Source organism: Oryx dammah, unplaced genomic scaffold (assembly GCF_014754425.2).
Source record: "Oryx dammah isolate SB20612 unplaced genomic scaffold, SCBI_Odam_1.1 HiC_scaffold_20, whole genome shotgun sequence".
Taxonomy (NCBI): domain Eukaryota; kingdom Metazoa; phylum Chordata; class Mammalia; order Artiodactyla; family Bovidae; genus Oryx; species Oryx dammah.
Genome location: NW_024070204.1, coordinates 70640877 through 70656990, shown reverse-complemented (window position 1 = coordinate 70656990; position 16114 = coordinate 70640877). Strand labels below are relative to the sequence as shown.

The 16114-nt window shown below is 47.3% G+C and overlaps 1 protein-coding gene across 1 annotated transcript in view; it reads right to left on the bottom strand.

Annotated features, from left to right (window-relative positions):
- SLIT3 (slit guidance ligand 3) overlaps window positions 1-16114 on the bottom strand; it is a 729977-nt gene that overhangs the window by 52925 nt on the left and 660938 nt on the right. The window contains exons 21-24 of the mRNA XM_040262791.1: window positions 14397-14465; window positions 12421-12492; window positions 11549-11620; window positions 1081-1152 (exon numbers count right to left, since the gene is read on the bottom strand). Coding sequence (XP_040118725.1) covers window positions 1081-1152; window positions 11549-11620; window positions 12421-12492; window positions 14397-14465 — 285 coding nt within the window. The remainder of the gene's footprint in view (window positions 1-1080; window positions 1153-11548; window positions 11621-12420; window positions 12493-14396; window positions 14466-16114) is intronic.

Here is a 16114-nt window from a genome sequence, read left to right as displayed (position 1 = left end):
TCCTCCCCTATAGCACTCAGCTTTAAAATGTAGGGGAGGGAAGCCTACAAAGAAAGACACCTCCAGTGCAGATAACTCTAAACTGCTGTCTGGGAAGAAAACATGAAAACTTCCACTGAGTTTTAATCATAGCCTTTTCTGGGCTTCCCTGATAGCTCAGTTGGTAAAGAATCTGCCTGCAATGCAGAGAACCTGGTTTGATTCCTGGGTTGGGAAGATCTGCTGGAGAAGGGACAGGCTACCCACTCCAGTATTCTTGGGCTTCCCTTGTGGCTCAGCTGGTAAAGAATCCACCTGTAATGTGGGAGACCTGGGTTTGAGCCCTGGGTTGGGAAGTTCCCATGGAGAAGGGAAAGGCTACCCACTCCAGTATTTGGGCCTGGAGAATTCCATGGACTATATAGTCAGACACGACTGAGTGACTTTCACTTTTAATTTTCTAGCTTTTGACTATTTTATAATATGCATGTATAATATATCAGTATTGTAGTATATATGCACAATATGAAAATAATTAAATATACAGAGAGTCGATATACAAACTCAAACATGTTCACTGGCAGAGATATGCAGTACCTAATATTTAGGGGCCTCAGTGTCCCCTGTGTGAAATGGGAGGGGCTACCTAATTCTGAGTTCGGAGAGCATCTGTGTTTTGGCATCAAGGCAAACCTGGATTTGAACCAGGTCTTTGCCACCTACTAGCTGTGCAACCCCTGGATCAAGTCCTCAGCTTTCTTAATTTCAGTTTCACCATGTCTCACAATGGGATAAAAATGCCTTATTTGCTATAAGAAATACATGTGATAATTCATTTAAAGTGTTGAGCACATAGTAAGAGTTTTATGTTCATTCTTATTAAACATTTATATTGTTTACATAATTGATGATGATGCCCATGAAGGCATGTGAAGCTGGGAACATACAAGGTACTCAGTGTGGGTATGTTTCTGCCAGTAAAACACGTTCCATACATACGGAAAGAATCACGCTGAGGTGGTAACGGCGACACTATTACCCCGGGCGTAAGGCTTTCCCGTTTTGAGTAGGTGCATGAGGGAGAGAAACAGGGCTACTTACAGATGGGAAAGAGACGTCAGGTCATCGAAGGAGCCTTCGGGAACACTGGAGATGTCGTTGCCGTGGAGGGTGCTGAAGCAGAAGCACAGAGCAGAAGGTCAACCTCCAGCAAGTGCTGTGAACTCACTACCCTCTCTCGGTGTCCCAGGCTGGCTAGTCACGCCTCTGAGCCCACAGAGACCCGCTGCCGGCAGCGGGAGGGGACACCTCCTTTAAGTCACGAGCATGGATGCTTCCACACCCAGCTCAGAAGCAGCAATGCAGTGGCTAGAGGGTTTGGGAAAGACCAAGATGGATTAGACGTGCGATGGCATCAGAAATCAGTCCCTTTCAGCTGTGGAACACTGGGTGAGTTATTTTCCTTTTCGGGGCCTCCATTTCTACACCTGAAAAATGGAGAGAGAGAGTGCGATCTAAAGAAGACACTGGGGTTTCAGAGATAATGGGGAGAACTGTGGTTGAGATGGGGTGTTTTGGAGCTGAGCTGCTTGTATTCAAACTCTGACTCTGCCACCTACCAGCGGTATGACTGTGGGCAAAGTTACTCACCCTCTCTGTGACGTGGTTTCCTACTGTAAAATGGGAATGAAAGAAAGTAAGGAGATTTGCCATGGCAGGTAGCTGTGGGTGCATTAGTCCATGTGGAGCCTGGCATTTTCTAAGTACTAAACGGTTAACCATTATTAATATTCGTAAAAGGTCTTGAACAATGTCTGGTACAGATCATGAAACTGGTTCCCTTCATATTTACCTAGAGAGATTTAAGGGGGATTGGGAAATGCTATCAATCCCAGCTCAGGAGACAGAAAGAAGGGCTGTATATTTAACTTATTTAACTTATATGCAGAGTACATCATGAGAAATGCTGGGCTGGATGAAGCACAAGCTGGAATCAAGATTGCCCGGAGAAATATCAATAACCTCAGATACGCAGATGACACCACCTTATGGCAGAAAGCAAAGAACTAAGGAGCCTCTTGATGAAAGTGAAAGAGGAGAGTGAAAAAGTTGGCTTAAAACTCAGCATTCAAAAAAACAAAATCATGGCATCTGGTCCCATCATTTCATGGCAAATAGACGGGGAAACAGTGGAAACAGTGACAGACTTTATTTTCAGTTCAGTTCAGTTCAGTTCAGTTGCTCAGTCGTGTCTGACTCTTTGTGACCCCATGAATCACAGCACGCCAGGCCTCCCTGTCCATCACCAACTCCCGGAGTTCACTCAGACTCACGTCCATAGAGTCAGTGATGCCATCCAGCCATCTCATCCTCTGTCGTTCCCCTTCTCCTCCTGCCCCCAATCCCTCCCAGCATCAGAGTCTTTTCCAATGAGTCAACTCTTCGCATGTGGTGGACAAAGTACTGGAATTGCAGCTTTAGCATCAGTCCTTCCAAAGAAATCCCAGGGTTGATCTCCTTCAGAATGGACTGGTTGGATCTCTTTGCAGTCCAAGGGACTCTCAAGAGTCTTCTCCAACACCACAGTTCGAAAGCATCAATTCTTTGGTGCTCAGCCTTCTTCACAGTCCAACTCTCACATCCATATATGACTACTGGAAAAACCATAGCCTTGACTAGACGGACCTCTGTTGACAAAGTAATGTCCCTGCTTTTTAATATGCTATCTAGGTTGGTCATAACTTTTCTTCCAAGGAGTAAGCGTCTTTTAATTTCATGGCTGCAGTCACCATCTGCAGTGATTTTGGAACCCAAAAAAATAAAGTTTGACACTGTTTCCACTGTTTCCCCATCTATTTCCCAAGAAGTGATGGGACTGGATGCCATGATTTTATTTTGGGGGGCTCCAAAATCATTGCAGATGGTGACTGCAGCCATGAAATTAAAAGACGCTTACTCCTTGGAAGAAAAGCTAGGATCAACCTAGACAGCAAATTAAAAAGCAGGGACATTACTTTGTCAACAAAGGTCCATCTAGTCAAAGCTATGGTTTTCCCATTAGTCATGTATGGATGTGAGAGTTGGACTTAAAGAAAGCTGAGCACTTAAGAATTGAACTGTGGTGTTGGAGAAGACTCTTAAGAGTCCCTTGGACTGCAAGGAGATCAAACCAGTCAATCCCAAAGGAAATCAGTCCTGAATATACATTGGAAAGACTGATGCTGAAGTTGAAACTTCAAATCTTTGGCTACCTGATGCGAAGAACTGACTCACTGGAAAAGACCCGATGCTGGGAAAGGTTGAAGGTGGGAGGACAGAGGATGAGATGGCTGGATGGGCATCACCAACATGACCAACATGAGTTTGAGCAAGCTCTGGGAGTTGGTGATGGACAGGGACGCCTGGCGTGCTGCATCCAGGGGTCACAAAGAATCAGACACTACTGAGCGAGTGAACTGAACTGAGAGCTGCTGTCAACCCCAGCTAAGGAGACAGACGGAAGGGGGCACTCGGCCCCTGGAGAGATTCCCTGGAGCTGGACATTCATCTTCATGGGAAAGGGTTTGGCATCAACCACACACACACGTGGGTCTCACTCTTATGTGCATTATCTCACAGCATGTCTGAGGGGCCAGGCAACCTGCTTGGCATTAATCAGACCTCTCTCTACTCTGTGCTGCAGGAACTGGGAGCTATTCTCACTTGCAGGGTGGGGACACACTGAGCTTTCAATAACTGCCTGGAGAACAGGTCTGTGAAAAAGCTGGAGGAACATGGTTTTGCTGCTCAAGTAACAACACGAGTGAATCCCCAATTCATGGGCTATCTCCCCATGGAGGGATGCGTCATCCACTGCAAAGAAAAAAAATCCCCATGCTGATGACTCACTTTGGGTCTGGCCTGGGAAAGGCAAGGTGGAGGATATTCACAGAAACTCAAAGGTTCCTCAGTGACTGCTGGGCACCATCCCCTGGGCTGTGAAGGGAGCCCTAGTTGAATGAGGGGTGATTAACACTGACTGTGGAAGTGTAAACAGGATAATAACTTAAGAACCTGCTCTTTTGTTTTCCTGTTAGCTGATGTTAGCCTGCCCTGGGTCTTCAGCTGGAATATAGATGTGAGCTTAATTACACTTAATAACAAGTAAAGCATCTTGAGCTGACCGAGCCCTGCAGTTAATACACAGGCACGTTTCCCAACCCCATTCCCAGAAATTCTGATTCAGTGGATTCTGCATTTCTAACAGGTTCCCAGGTGACGCTGCTGCCCTGGTCCTCCAGACCACACCTGGTTGTCCCGCGTTGCTCTCCTCATTACCATAAGCTCCTTCCCCTCCATCCCTCATCTCCTTGAGTAGCGGTCCTCAGTGCTTAGGCAGCCAGGACAACAGGATGAAAGTACCCAGTCCTCTAAACAGTGTTTGTGTAGCTTCTCACCTTCCCGGATAAGAAGGGGCTGAAGCACTGCCTCACACATTTATCAGTATCATGTAGTCTCTAATCCATGTGGTTACTTATGAATCAGAGTGGCTCCCAACTGCTATTAACTTGGATGTCTTCAGGACTGCTTGCTGTTTGCAAGCAAATGCACCCAACCCCATTGTTAATCATTTCCGAATGCGGCTCGGGCCCCTGGAGAGGCACAAAGCTCTAATTTAAAAACACCAAATGACCCAAAGGCAGCTTTGGTCCTGTCACTCCTGCAAGTCACACTCCCATTTATTATGAGCTGAGCCGCTGAGATCTCTATAAACTGCCAAGTAATGGGGCTGTAATTTACTGGGATGATGCTACAGAAATCTGCCTACGCTGCAGGTTCTGGCTTCTGGTTTGGCCCCCAAAGAAGGACTCTCGCATGTCCCGTCACCCTCTTAAAGGATGCCAGGGGATGGGACCAATGCACCCTCCTGGGAAGCACTTTTCTCTCTTGTTCTCCCTTATACCTCACGTTGGTATGCAGAGTGGGTGCTGGCAAGCAACTCTGAACTGGACATGACTCATCTTCAAGCGCCAGGTACTCCTTTTTCCCACCTGACTCTCAGGTGGTGGTCAAGCAGCCTAGGGAATTCCAGGATGCATGTGAGAACATCATGGAGGCAGCAGGAGGGCGTAACCATTCCCTGTCAGTTCTCGGTTGCCTGAACCTGGATCTGAATACCTAGGTGATGCTCACGGCTCGTATAATAGATGACATGAACTGCCCTTGTCCTAAATGTGGGATGGGGTGGGTGAATCCTCTTCTGAGCAAACTAGGCAACTCCCAGGTGACCTGGGGGCTGTCTAGAGCCAGAAAACATGGGTTCAAATCCTTATTCTGATAATCAATGCCTGTGTAACTTAGACAACTGACGTATTCTTTCTGTGCCTCAGTTTTCTCATCTCTAAAATGGAGGAGTTCTTAATATCTACTTCCCTGGTGGCTCAGTGATAAAGAATCTGCCTGCAACACAGGAGAAATGGGATTGATCCCTGGGTGGGGAAGATCCCCTGGAGGAGGAAACGGCATCCCACTCCAGTATTCTTGCCTGGAGAATCCCATGGACAGAGGAGCCTGGCGGGCTACAGTCTACAGCGTCGCAGAAGAGTTGGACACGACTTAGCGACTAAATAATTTGTAGTAGATACTTTTTTGGGGTATGGGTTGATCAACATCAAACACCTCTTTTCTGTTAACAGCTCCTCCCTCTTCCATGGGTACTCACCCTTCCCCACCTCTGAGTCCAAGCGGTTTGGCCTTGTGGGCAGAGCTATGGGCCAGGTCTGCCCAAGCGGAGTCATGGTGATTGCTCTGAGGTTGAGCATGTGACCTAAGCAAGTCAATGAGAGACATTTCTGGGGTTTTCCTTGGAATTATGAGGACAGAGGCAGTTTCACTCTGTGAGGCAGAAAGAGGTGCATTTCTGACAGTACCCCCGGGGTACTGGCATCCAGCCCTAGAACCTAATACCTACTATTGCATTTTTCCGTTCCCTGCATTGATACAGTCTATTTCTATCTAAGGTAGTTTGAACTGGTTGTCTTTGCCTTCATTCGGGAAGGGATCTCATATACTGCTTCCTAAGCGAGGATTTACGGATGGTTCAGCTGACACAGGGCCGGCACACAGCGAGCCCTCCCTCGCATCAGTCAGGATTGCTGCAAACACTCTCCCGACTCCTCCCTTCCCTGTTTTCAGACACACTGGGGCCACTCCTCTCAAGGCATTACTCACCCAGGGTGGAAGCCTGAAGCCTTGCAGCCTATTGTTCCCAAGGGGCCCCATGTGGGGTTCCAGCAGACACGGTGACTTCTGGCAGAGCTGCCCCGTGTGCCTTACCCCTCTGCCCATATCTTTCATGCCACCCCACTCTTTAATTCTTATCCCAGCCCTCTCTGGGTAGGAAAAAAAAAATCTATTTTTAAAGAGGCCACGTACCCTCCCCCACCCCCAGTCTTCAAGAAAAGTCTGAATTGAGAGGCAATAAAAATCGATGATAACCAGGACTTCCCTAGTGATCCAGCGGCTAAGATGCCAAGCTCCCAATGTAGGGGGCCGGGCTTGATTCCTGGTCAGGGAACTAGATCCCACTCGCTGCTACTGAAGATTCCACACACCACAACTAAGACCTCATGTGGCCAAATAGATAAATAGACGGTAACCCACAATGGAGCAGGATGGAAGGCGGTAGACAGAGCAATAGGCTGGAAGCCAAGAGACACGGGATCCAGCCTTGGTCCTGCTGCCACCTTGTAACTAGTCAGCAGTCTCCACCCCTGCCCCCACCCCCAGAAGCCACCTTCCAGCTGCTCATGCAGCTTCCTGTATACACTCCTCACACACATGTCCTTCCTGACTTCCAGGCTTGTCCAGAGAATTTATATTTCTCCTGCCTAGAATGTTCTTTAGTCCATCCCAATTTAGGTATCTCCCTCTGACATTTCAGACTCAGCCTTCAGAACAGAAGTTAACAGCAGTAATTCAGACAGCAAACAGTCTTGGGTTCAAATCCCAACTTGACTCTCCTGGTGTGTCACTTTGGAAAAGCTACTCAATCTTGCCAAGGCTGTGTTTCCTCATCTGGAAAATGGGGATAATAGTGGATATTCTTCCTAGGGTTGATGGGAAGAGTGAATATGACAATGTAACAGAAGCATTGAGCCCAGTGTGCAGTGCACAGTCAGGGTTTAATAAATGTCAGCAGTGAGAACTATTTTTAAATCAGAAAGTCTTGCTGATGACCAGCACTGGCGTGCGTGCCTCTCTTGTGTTCCTGTGGCTCTCTTACAGGCATCACCCAGTACTTGCAGTTGCTCTGTGTCCCCTTGTGCTCTCTGAAAGCATAAACTGCTACCTTCGCTATTTCCACCTCCTTCCTCCCAGTGTTGAGCACAGCACTAACTCACAGTGGGCATTCAGGAAAGAATGAATAAATAAATAAATAAATAAATAAATGCCTTGAGCAAGGCATTCAACCTTTCTGAATCTGTCTCCTTGTCTTATAAATGAATGGTTTGGACAGGATAATTTCTGAGACTCACTCCTGATTTCTAAAACTCATAATTAAACTTATTTTTTTGTGTGTGGCACCAAAAAGGGCCAAACTAGGACCATAGTTTGAAGGTCACAAGGAGTCACCTTTTGGGTCTCCAGGACTGTCTGATGTTCAATATCTGGTCACCAGCCGGGAACTTCCCTGGTGGTCCAGTGGTTAAGACTGCACACTTCTGCTGCAGTGGGCAAAGGGGACTAAGATCCCACATGTCACACAGCCAAAAACCAGGAATATGGTTGTCTGGAAGGGAGTGAGTTCTTGGTCTCTGAGGGTAATCAAGCAGAGGGCAAATGGGGCCCTTCACAGAGATGTTGCAGGGAGGGTCCATACAGTCAGCTGAGCAGTGAAGAATAGCCCTGGGTGCGTACGCAGCAAGAACAGGGACTTACTTCAGGGACTAGGAGCTAAAAATACAGAGGATGATGAATGACAACAGCCCGCTTGCTCCCTCACAAGCCCACACTGTCACAGTCCTCCCGGCACTGATTCCAGGTGGCCCTCCTGTGACTGGGGGATGACAGCTGGGACCACACGCACTCAACGCGTGTGGCTCGGGGTGGGGCAAAGATCAGGGAACAGGAGGATCCCCCAAGGTCTAACATGTCTGGGGGAAAGTTCTCTTCCAGCTATTTTTCGATTAGGAGTCAGGTAGGAAAAGCGTATTTTCACACAATATTTTGTACTCCAAAGCTTCTCGACAAATGTACTATCTGAAATATATTCATATCCACCTGCCAACACACACACAAACTCCGTTTCTCTTCTCTCAACCTTGCCTCTCTCTCTCTCCGCTCTCATAAATGTCAGGTCTTTCTTCCTGCTTTCCAGAACACTTTTTGGCCTTTTTCTATAGCTAGACCTTGCTGCTCATCCTCCTTCTTCATCCCAAACGGCCAGTATCCCTGCGTCTTGGATCATTTCTGAAGTTTTAGTCAAGTTAATGGAATCCTTTAGATGTGAGAAAGGAATATACGAATGTCCACATGCAGCTACTGATACTACAAGTGCTTATTTTAAAGCCTATCTTGGACTTCTCTGGTGGTGCAGTAGATAAGAAACCATCTGCCAATGCAGGGGACACAGATTTGATACCTGGTCTGGGAAGATTCCACATGCCTTGGAGCAACGAAGCCTGTGCACCTCAACTTCTGAGCCCACACTCTAGAGTCTGTGAGCTGCAACTACTGAGCCCAGGTGCTGCAACCACTGAAGTCCGCACGCCTAGAGCAAGGAGAAGCACCACACTGCAACCAAGAGTGGCCCCCGCTCGCCACAACTGAGAAGGTGTCCAGCTCTGAAGACCCAGTGCCCAAAAAAACCTTAAAAAAAAGCCTACTTTGTTTCCCACCCCTCTGAATTATAAATGTTACTACTTTTATTCATCTTTACCTCTGTCTTCATTTATTACAGAAATGACTTGATGTTACCAAGTTAGCCTTAAATGGTTCTTTTCATTTACCCATGCTCCGTTATAGTCCTTTGTGGTTATCAATGTTTACCAGTTATAATTGTAACATATACACAAATTAGGTTTAATTTTTCATATAATGCTGTGCAGTAAACAGGCTCCCACTCTGCTCTCTAGTTTTCCTCTTTATCTCTTTTAATAACTGTACTTCATTGACCGGTTGCACCATTCTTTCCTTATATATTCCCACTATGGCCCTTCTGAGTAATATTTAAAATTTAGGTTAAAAATAACAGTGCAACTAAGGTCTTAATGCAGAGAACCTTTCTCTCTTTTTGGATTATTTTTTCGTAAGAAATTCCTAGGTGTGCAATTACTGTAAGAAAGGATACAAATATTGTAAAAGAAATGTAGCCCATAAACATTTTAATTTTTCCTGCTGTGGCCCTTATGTAGAGAATGGTTGCTCCCCACTGAGGTAGACAGTTTGGATGAGAGCCTCTAAGATCCCCTTTTCTGTACAAGAGCCCATCATTCTAAAATGACGCTGCGAAAAGCCTACCCGTTCTGAAGTCAAGAGACAAACGTAAGTGTGTTGGATGTGTCTGTGGACTCCTGGTGAACTAATGACAGCTCTGGTCCTGGAATGACACCAACGAGGTGCTGAGGAAGCAGGAAATCCTGGACAGGGGGTTCTGTGCACCCCACCACCCTGGTCGACAGACAGATGGACAGGCAAACCTCTTTCTCCCTTCCACACATTGAGCTGCCCCAACCAGAATGGCTCTAATGATGAACACATGTACACAGACCCCACTGAGATGGTGGGTCCCACCCATGGCAGCCCATCTACGCCCAGAACTAGAAGACTTGTGGGGGGTCAATAAGCTGGGATTGAGGGGTGGTGGGGAGCAGGTCCAGCCGTAGTCCCGGCCAGTGAGACAAGCCCCACTGTGTTCAAGTGGAAACAGGGAAATGGTTTTGCTGATGTTTGTATTCTCCAGCTCCCCTGGGAAGCTGGATAATAAATAAGTGACAATAACAGATTGCACACTGTCAGCGCGGGCACTTTTTTGCCCCTAGAGAATTGATCTTTAATAACAGCACAGATGACATGTGGTGGGAGTTGTCGCTGACACTGGTGTTTTGTGGGCCTCAATAAATCACATCAGCTTGGAGGCTCATGAACGGACCCACTTGTTGGGTGCTGTCTGCTGACCATCACTGGGTCCTGGGAAGGATCCTGGGGCTCTGAGTCAGAAGGCTTGATTCTGCAATCTCCTGACCGCTGAATTTCGGTCCAGTGATGTTACCAATCTGGGCCTCAGTTTTCCTATCTTTAAAATGGGTATAACTCTCTCACTCTCACAACATTGTTTGCAGAAGATTCCATGAGGCAATGACCACAAAAAGCCCTGTAAAATATGGCTATGACTATTATAGTTGTAACAGTCCAAAAGGGTAAGAATTGATAGGTTTGGGAGCAGAGTGTTTGGCATCTCTCTTCTCACAGGAATATCATTCAAAGGATCCTCCCTTGCCAAGAAAACAGGTGCAATATGGCAAAGCACAAAAATCAGGTGACAAAGGGCCCAGGGCGAGGGGTGGCAGTGAGGTGCCAGTCCTGCTGTTGCAAGTGTTGATGTGAAAACAGCCATAACAAATGCATATAAAGTGTTCCTCATGGACGGAGCTGTGCTGAGTGCTTTACACACAGTATCTCATTTAATCCTCATAAGACTCGGTGAGGCAATTGCCCTCGTTATGTGATTTCATGGATGAGAAGACACACATCTGGGGAGGGGCAGAGCCATGCCTGGAAAGCAAGGGACCCTACGGCCATCTCGCCTTTGCTCAGAGGTCACCTGCCTCCGCTGGCTGTCCCCTACCCGTGCGTAGCCCAGCCAGGCTATGGAGCTAAGTTGAGGGGGGCGTTGGTGTGGAGGCTGTTGACTGCACAGAGACTGCTCAGCCCTGCAGGAACGCAGAGGGGAAGCTGGGAGGGCCAGGTCTCTCCATTTTCCAAGAGCGTATATAGAAGTCAGGATTGATAGGAAAAAACCTCCTGATATTTCAATGTTAACAACTTATTAAAACTTTGAAGAGCTCTGTGAGTCAACTCTGTTCCAAACAGACAGCTGTGTGTGCACGGGCCCTGGCCTCTGGCTCCCAGCTTGGGCTCTCTGAGGCAGGAGCTCAGTTTCCTTGCAGAGGTTTGCTTTGTTAACATGGCCCTTCTGAAGCCAAGGGGGCTGGCTGTGAAATAATGACCATCAGAAGAGAGGCCAAGTGCTGCCTACTGGGCTCTGCTGGGATGCGGAGTATAATCACATGTAACTACAGATCCTAATTGTTGCAAGGCAGGTGCTATGGATCCCGTTTTGCACATAAAGAAGTAGGAACTCAAGAGGGGTTAGTGATGTGTGCCAGGTTGCTCAAGAGCACGTGGGCTGGAACCAGGAATGATTGGCTCCTAAGCATGAGCTCTCTCTGCCCCATGGGGCAAATTACAAGTGTTGGGTGGGGAGGGACACAGGCTTTGAGTAAAGGCAAGCAGGGAATAGGGTGCTCAGTCCTGTCTGCCATTACCAGTGAAGTATAAGTCAAAGGCGGCTCACTGGGGTACTCACAGCACTCGGAGGGACCGCAGCCCGTTGAAGGAGTGGACGGGGATGCACCGCAGCCGGTTGTAGCTCAGGATCCTGTGGAAAAGGACACACAGGCTCTGTTGGCCCCTCCTAGTCTCAGCTATTGCCGCATGCATGAGTCCACACTGTGCACCAGCCAAAGCAAATGGTTTCTTTATCTTCTCCAATTTAATAAACTGGCAGAAAGTACCCTAAGGATAAAGGGAAGAGAAGCATCCCCTGCCACTCCAGGAAGCTCACGGTTTCATCTCCCCATTTCCTCCTGGGCTCCTAGCAGGCTGGCCCCCTGACCAACTTTGCTGTCATCTCCTTCTATTGTCAGATGGTGAGTGCTCACAGTGCACAGAGCTAATGGGCAATAAATGGGTCTGAAAGTGAAGTCACTCAGTTGTGTCTGACTCTTCACGACCCTGTGGACTGAAGCCCACCAGGCTCCTCCATCCATGGGATTTTCCAGGCAAGAATACTGGAGTGGGTTGCCATTTCCTTCTCCAGGAGATCTTCCTGACCCAGGGATTGAACCCAGGTCTCCCGCATTGTAGGCAGATGCTTTACTGTCTGAGCCACAAGGGAAGTCCAAATGGGTCTGAGCAAAATATAATTGAGTAGGGAAACTTCACAAATCACAGAAGGTATTCCAGACACGAACTTCAGAAGCAATTAGGTGCCAACCCCTTTCTACCTGCCCAGAGTTATGACCTATTTTGCTTTCTTTCTGATGATGAAGGTCTGCCCTGTGCTGGGTCAGCCACCATCCTGAGGATCACTAGAGCAGAGGACGTAAGCCTGAGGGACAGGGGAAGGAGGCACTTTGTGCCAAGCCCATGTTAAACACAGTAGCTCTCTGTACTCACAGGGTGGAGAGGTGAGACATGTTGCTGAAGGTATAGTTGGTCAGCATGCCAATGCTGTTGTTGCTTAGGTCACTAGGAAAAGAAGACAGAAGGGTCACATTGAATTGTTAGTTGCATGCGAAGGGGGTTTTCCCAACCTCCACACATGCACATGTGCCTCCCAAGCATCCATCCATTCATTCATTCACCCACTCACCCATCTATCCATCCACCCACCTGTCCATATGTCCATCCACCCATCTTCCCATCTCATCCCATGTTTATCCACCCATCCATCCATCTACCTGTCCGTCTGTCTATCCACTTATCTTCCAGTCCATCCATGTATCCAGCCATCCTATCTTCCTATATGTCCATCAGTCCATCTGTCCATCAGCTCATCCATCCATGTGACAATCTGCCCATTCATCCACCCATCTGCCCATCTGTCTGTCCACCCATCTGCTCATTCACTGAGCTGTCCATTAGTCCAACCTTCTGTCTGCCTATCCATCCATCTACCCAACCCATCCATCCACCCATCTATGCATCCTCCCATCTGTCCATCAGCCCATCTATCCATCAGCCCATTCATCTGTCCATCTACCTGTTCACTTCGCTGCCCATCTGCCCATCCATCCATCTATCCACCCATCCATCTATTCACCTATCCACTCATTAGTACAAATGTTCATTTTTAATTGAAGATTTATTCAATCAGTCATTCAAGCAACTGCCATTTATTCATTCATCCATTTATACAGCTGTCTACTCATCAAATTTATTCTACCAGTGAAACATAATACACAAGATAACAATTTTCTCTTGTTCTAGAGCTTTTTATTCCCCTTGATCAGTTCTTGCTTTCACAGTCCCTCCACTTTCCCTCTCTCCCAGCATTCATTTTCTCCCATCTTATCACACTCTTTCTTAGAGGGAATGAGGTTGGTGGGAGTGTGATCCTCTGCCAACTGCAAGCTCCAGCTTCTCACCAAGGATACCTATTCAGAGCAGCGGTTTTCAGCATCAGCTGTACATTAGCATCACCTTTATGTCCTCCGAGACCTGAGTTTCATGGCCAGATACTCTGATTTAATTAGTCCAGTGAGGGCTTGAGCATCAGTGTTTAAAACAAAGCCTAAAGTATTGTGATGATTCCTATCATCAGCTGAGGTCCAGGGCCATTGCTCCAGGGCTCCCTGCCCCTTAGCACATGGGGCATCTTTCAACTACCACTTGCCCAGGGATCCTGCCTGCCCTCTTGGCGAGGCAGTGAGGCTGTTGAGAGACAGAGCTCATGGACCAGCCAGCTTCCTGAGACCCACTCACGCCTAGCAGCCCTGCTCCTCCTTCAGGGGTTTTCCTGGGTTTTGGCAGATTTGGAGACAGTGGCAGTTCCCACCTGAAGGAGTCTCAATTTGAACTATCTCCCTGGGTTGGGAAGATGCCCTGGAGAAGGAAATGGCAACCCACTCCAGTATTCTTGCCTGGAAAATCCCATGGACAGAGGAGCCTGAAGGGCTACAGTCCATGAAGTCGCAAAAGAGATAGACATGATTTAGCGACTATACAACAAACAACTTAGAACATTTATGGAGTAACTAAAGAAGCAGGAAGAAGAAAAGGCAAATGTGTGCTTTTGGCCATCCTGAGTGCAGCCACTGCTTGCAAGACTCTGAAGACTAAGGGATCTCAGGAATTTAATTGGGAGCCCGGAAGGTCAGAGGCTCCAAAGGCAAGGAGGGAGGTGATGCAGGTGGCTACGGAGGCTGGGCTCTGGGTGCTTCTGTGTGCAGTCCTCACCGGGTGAGGCCCGGCGTATCTGGTTGGCCTGTTCTTCCTAGCTGTCTCCCGCTGCTCCACCCAGGGGGAGAAGGGCAGGAACACACCAACGGCTGCAGTGCCATCCTCCCCTTCCTCCGCACCCGTTTCTTAAGCTCCCCTAGGAGAGAAAACTAAACATCCCACTGATGTCCCACTGATGCTGGGCTCCTTACATGAGTGTCAGATGTCGGAGGCTGGATAGCTCCTTGGGCACAGCTGTTAAGTGGTTTCCTTCCAGGTACCTGAAAGAGAGGTGCAGAGTCATGCTGGGCAAAGAGATGCCTCCTGTGATTTCCCAGGCTGGACTGGGTCTCTGGTTTGCTCTCTCATAGTCATCTCCTCCCCACTTCAAAGCACAAACTACATTTGTCATCTAATATTTGCATGACTGTTCAACTAAGGGTGCTTTTCCACTGGGCTGCTAACCTCCATGATGGCAGGGCTCTTGTCTAGATCTCTTCAAGAAAATTAGAGACACCAAGGGAACATTTCATGCAAAGAAGGACACAATAAAGGACACAAATAGTATGGATCTAACAGAAGCAGAAGATATTAAGAAGAGGTGGCAAGAATACACAAAAGAACTGTACAAAAAAGATCTTCATGACCGAGATAATCACGATGGTGTGATCACCAACCTAGAGCCAGACATTTTGGAATGCGAAGTCAAGTGGGCCTTAGGAAGCATCACTATGAACAAAGCTAGTGGACGTGATGGAATTCCAGTTGAGCTATTTTAAATCCTAAAAGATGATGCTGTGAAAGTGCTGCACTCAATACGCCAGTAAATTTGGAAAACTCAGCAGTGGCCACAGGACTGGAAAAGGTCAATTTTCATTCCAATCCCAAAGAAAGACAATGCCAAAGAATGCTCAAGCTACCACACAATTGCATGGATCTCACATGCTAGCAAAGTAATGCTCAAAATTCTCCAAGCCAGGCTTCAACAGTATGTGAATCGTGAACTTCAAGCTGGATTTAGAAAAGGCAGAGGAACCAGAGATCAAATTGCCAACATCTGCTGGGTCATCGAAAAAGCAAGAGAGTTCCAGAAAAATATCTATTTCTGCTTTATTGACTATGCCAAAGCATTTGATTGTGTGGACCACAACAAACTCTGGAAAATTCTGAAAGAGATGGGAATACCAGACCACCTGACCTGCCTCTTGAGAAATCTGTATGCAGGTTAGGAAGCAACAGTTAGAACTGGACATGGAACAACAGACTGGTTCTAAGTAGGGAAAGGAGTATGTCAAGGCTGAATATTGTCACCCTGCTTATTTAACTTCTATGCAGAGTACATCATGAGAAATGCTGGGCTGGATGAAGCACAAGCTGGAATCAAGATTTCCAGGAGCAGTATAAGTAACCTCAGATATGCAGATGACACCACCCTTATGGCAGAAAGTGAAGAAGAACTAAAAAGCCTCTTGATGAAAGTGAAAGAAGAGAGTGAAAAGTTGGCCTAAAGCTCAACATTTAGAAAACTGAGATCATGGCATCTGGTCCCATCACTTCATGGCAAATAGATGGGAAAACAGTGGTTGACTTTATTTTCTTGGGCTCCAAAATCACTGCAGATGATGACTGCAGCCATGAAATTAAAAGCCACTTACTCCTTGGAAGAAAAGTTATGACCAACCTAGATAGTATATTAAAAAGCAGAGACATTACTTTGTCAACAAATGTCTGTCTAGACAAAGCTACGGTTTTTCCACCAGTCATGTGTGGATGTGAGAGTTGGACCAAAAGAAAGCTGAGTGCCAAAGAATAGATGCTTTTGAATTGTGGTGTTGGAGAAGACTCTTGAGAGTCCCTTGGACTGCAAGGAGATCCAACCAGTCCATCCTAAAGGAGATCAGTCCTGAGTATTCATTGGAAGGACTGATAC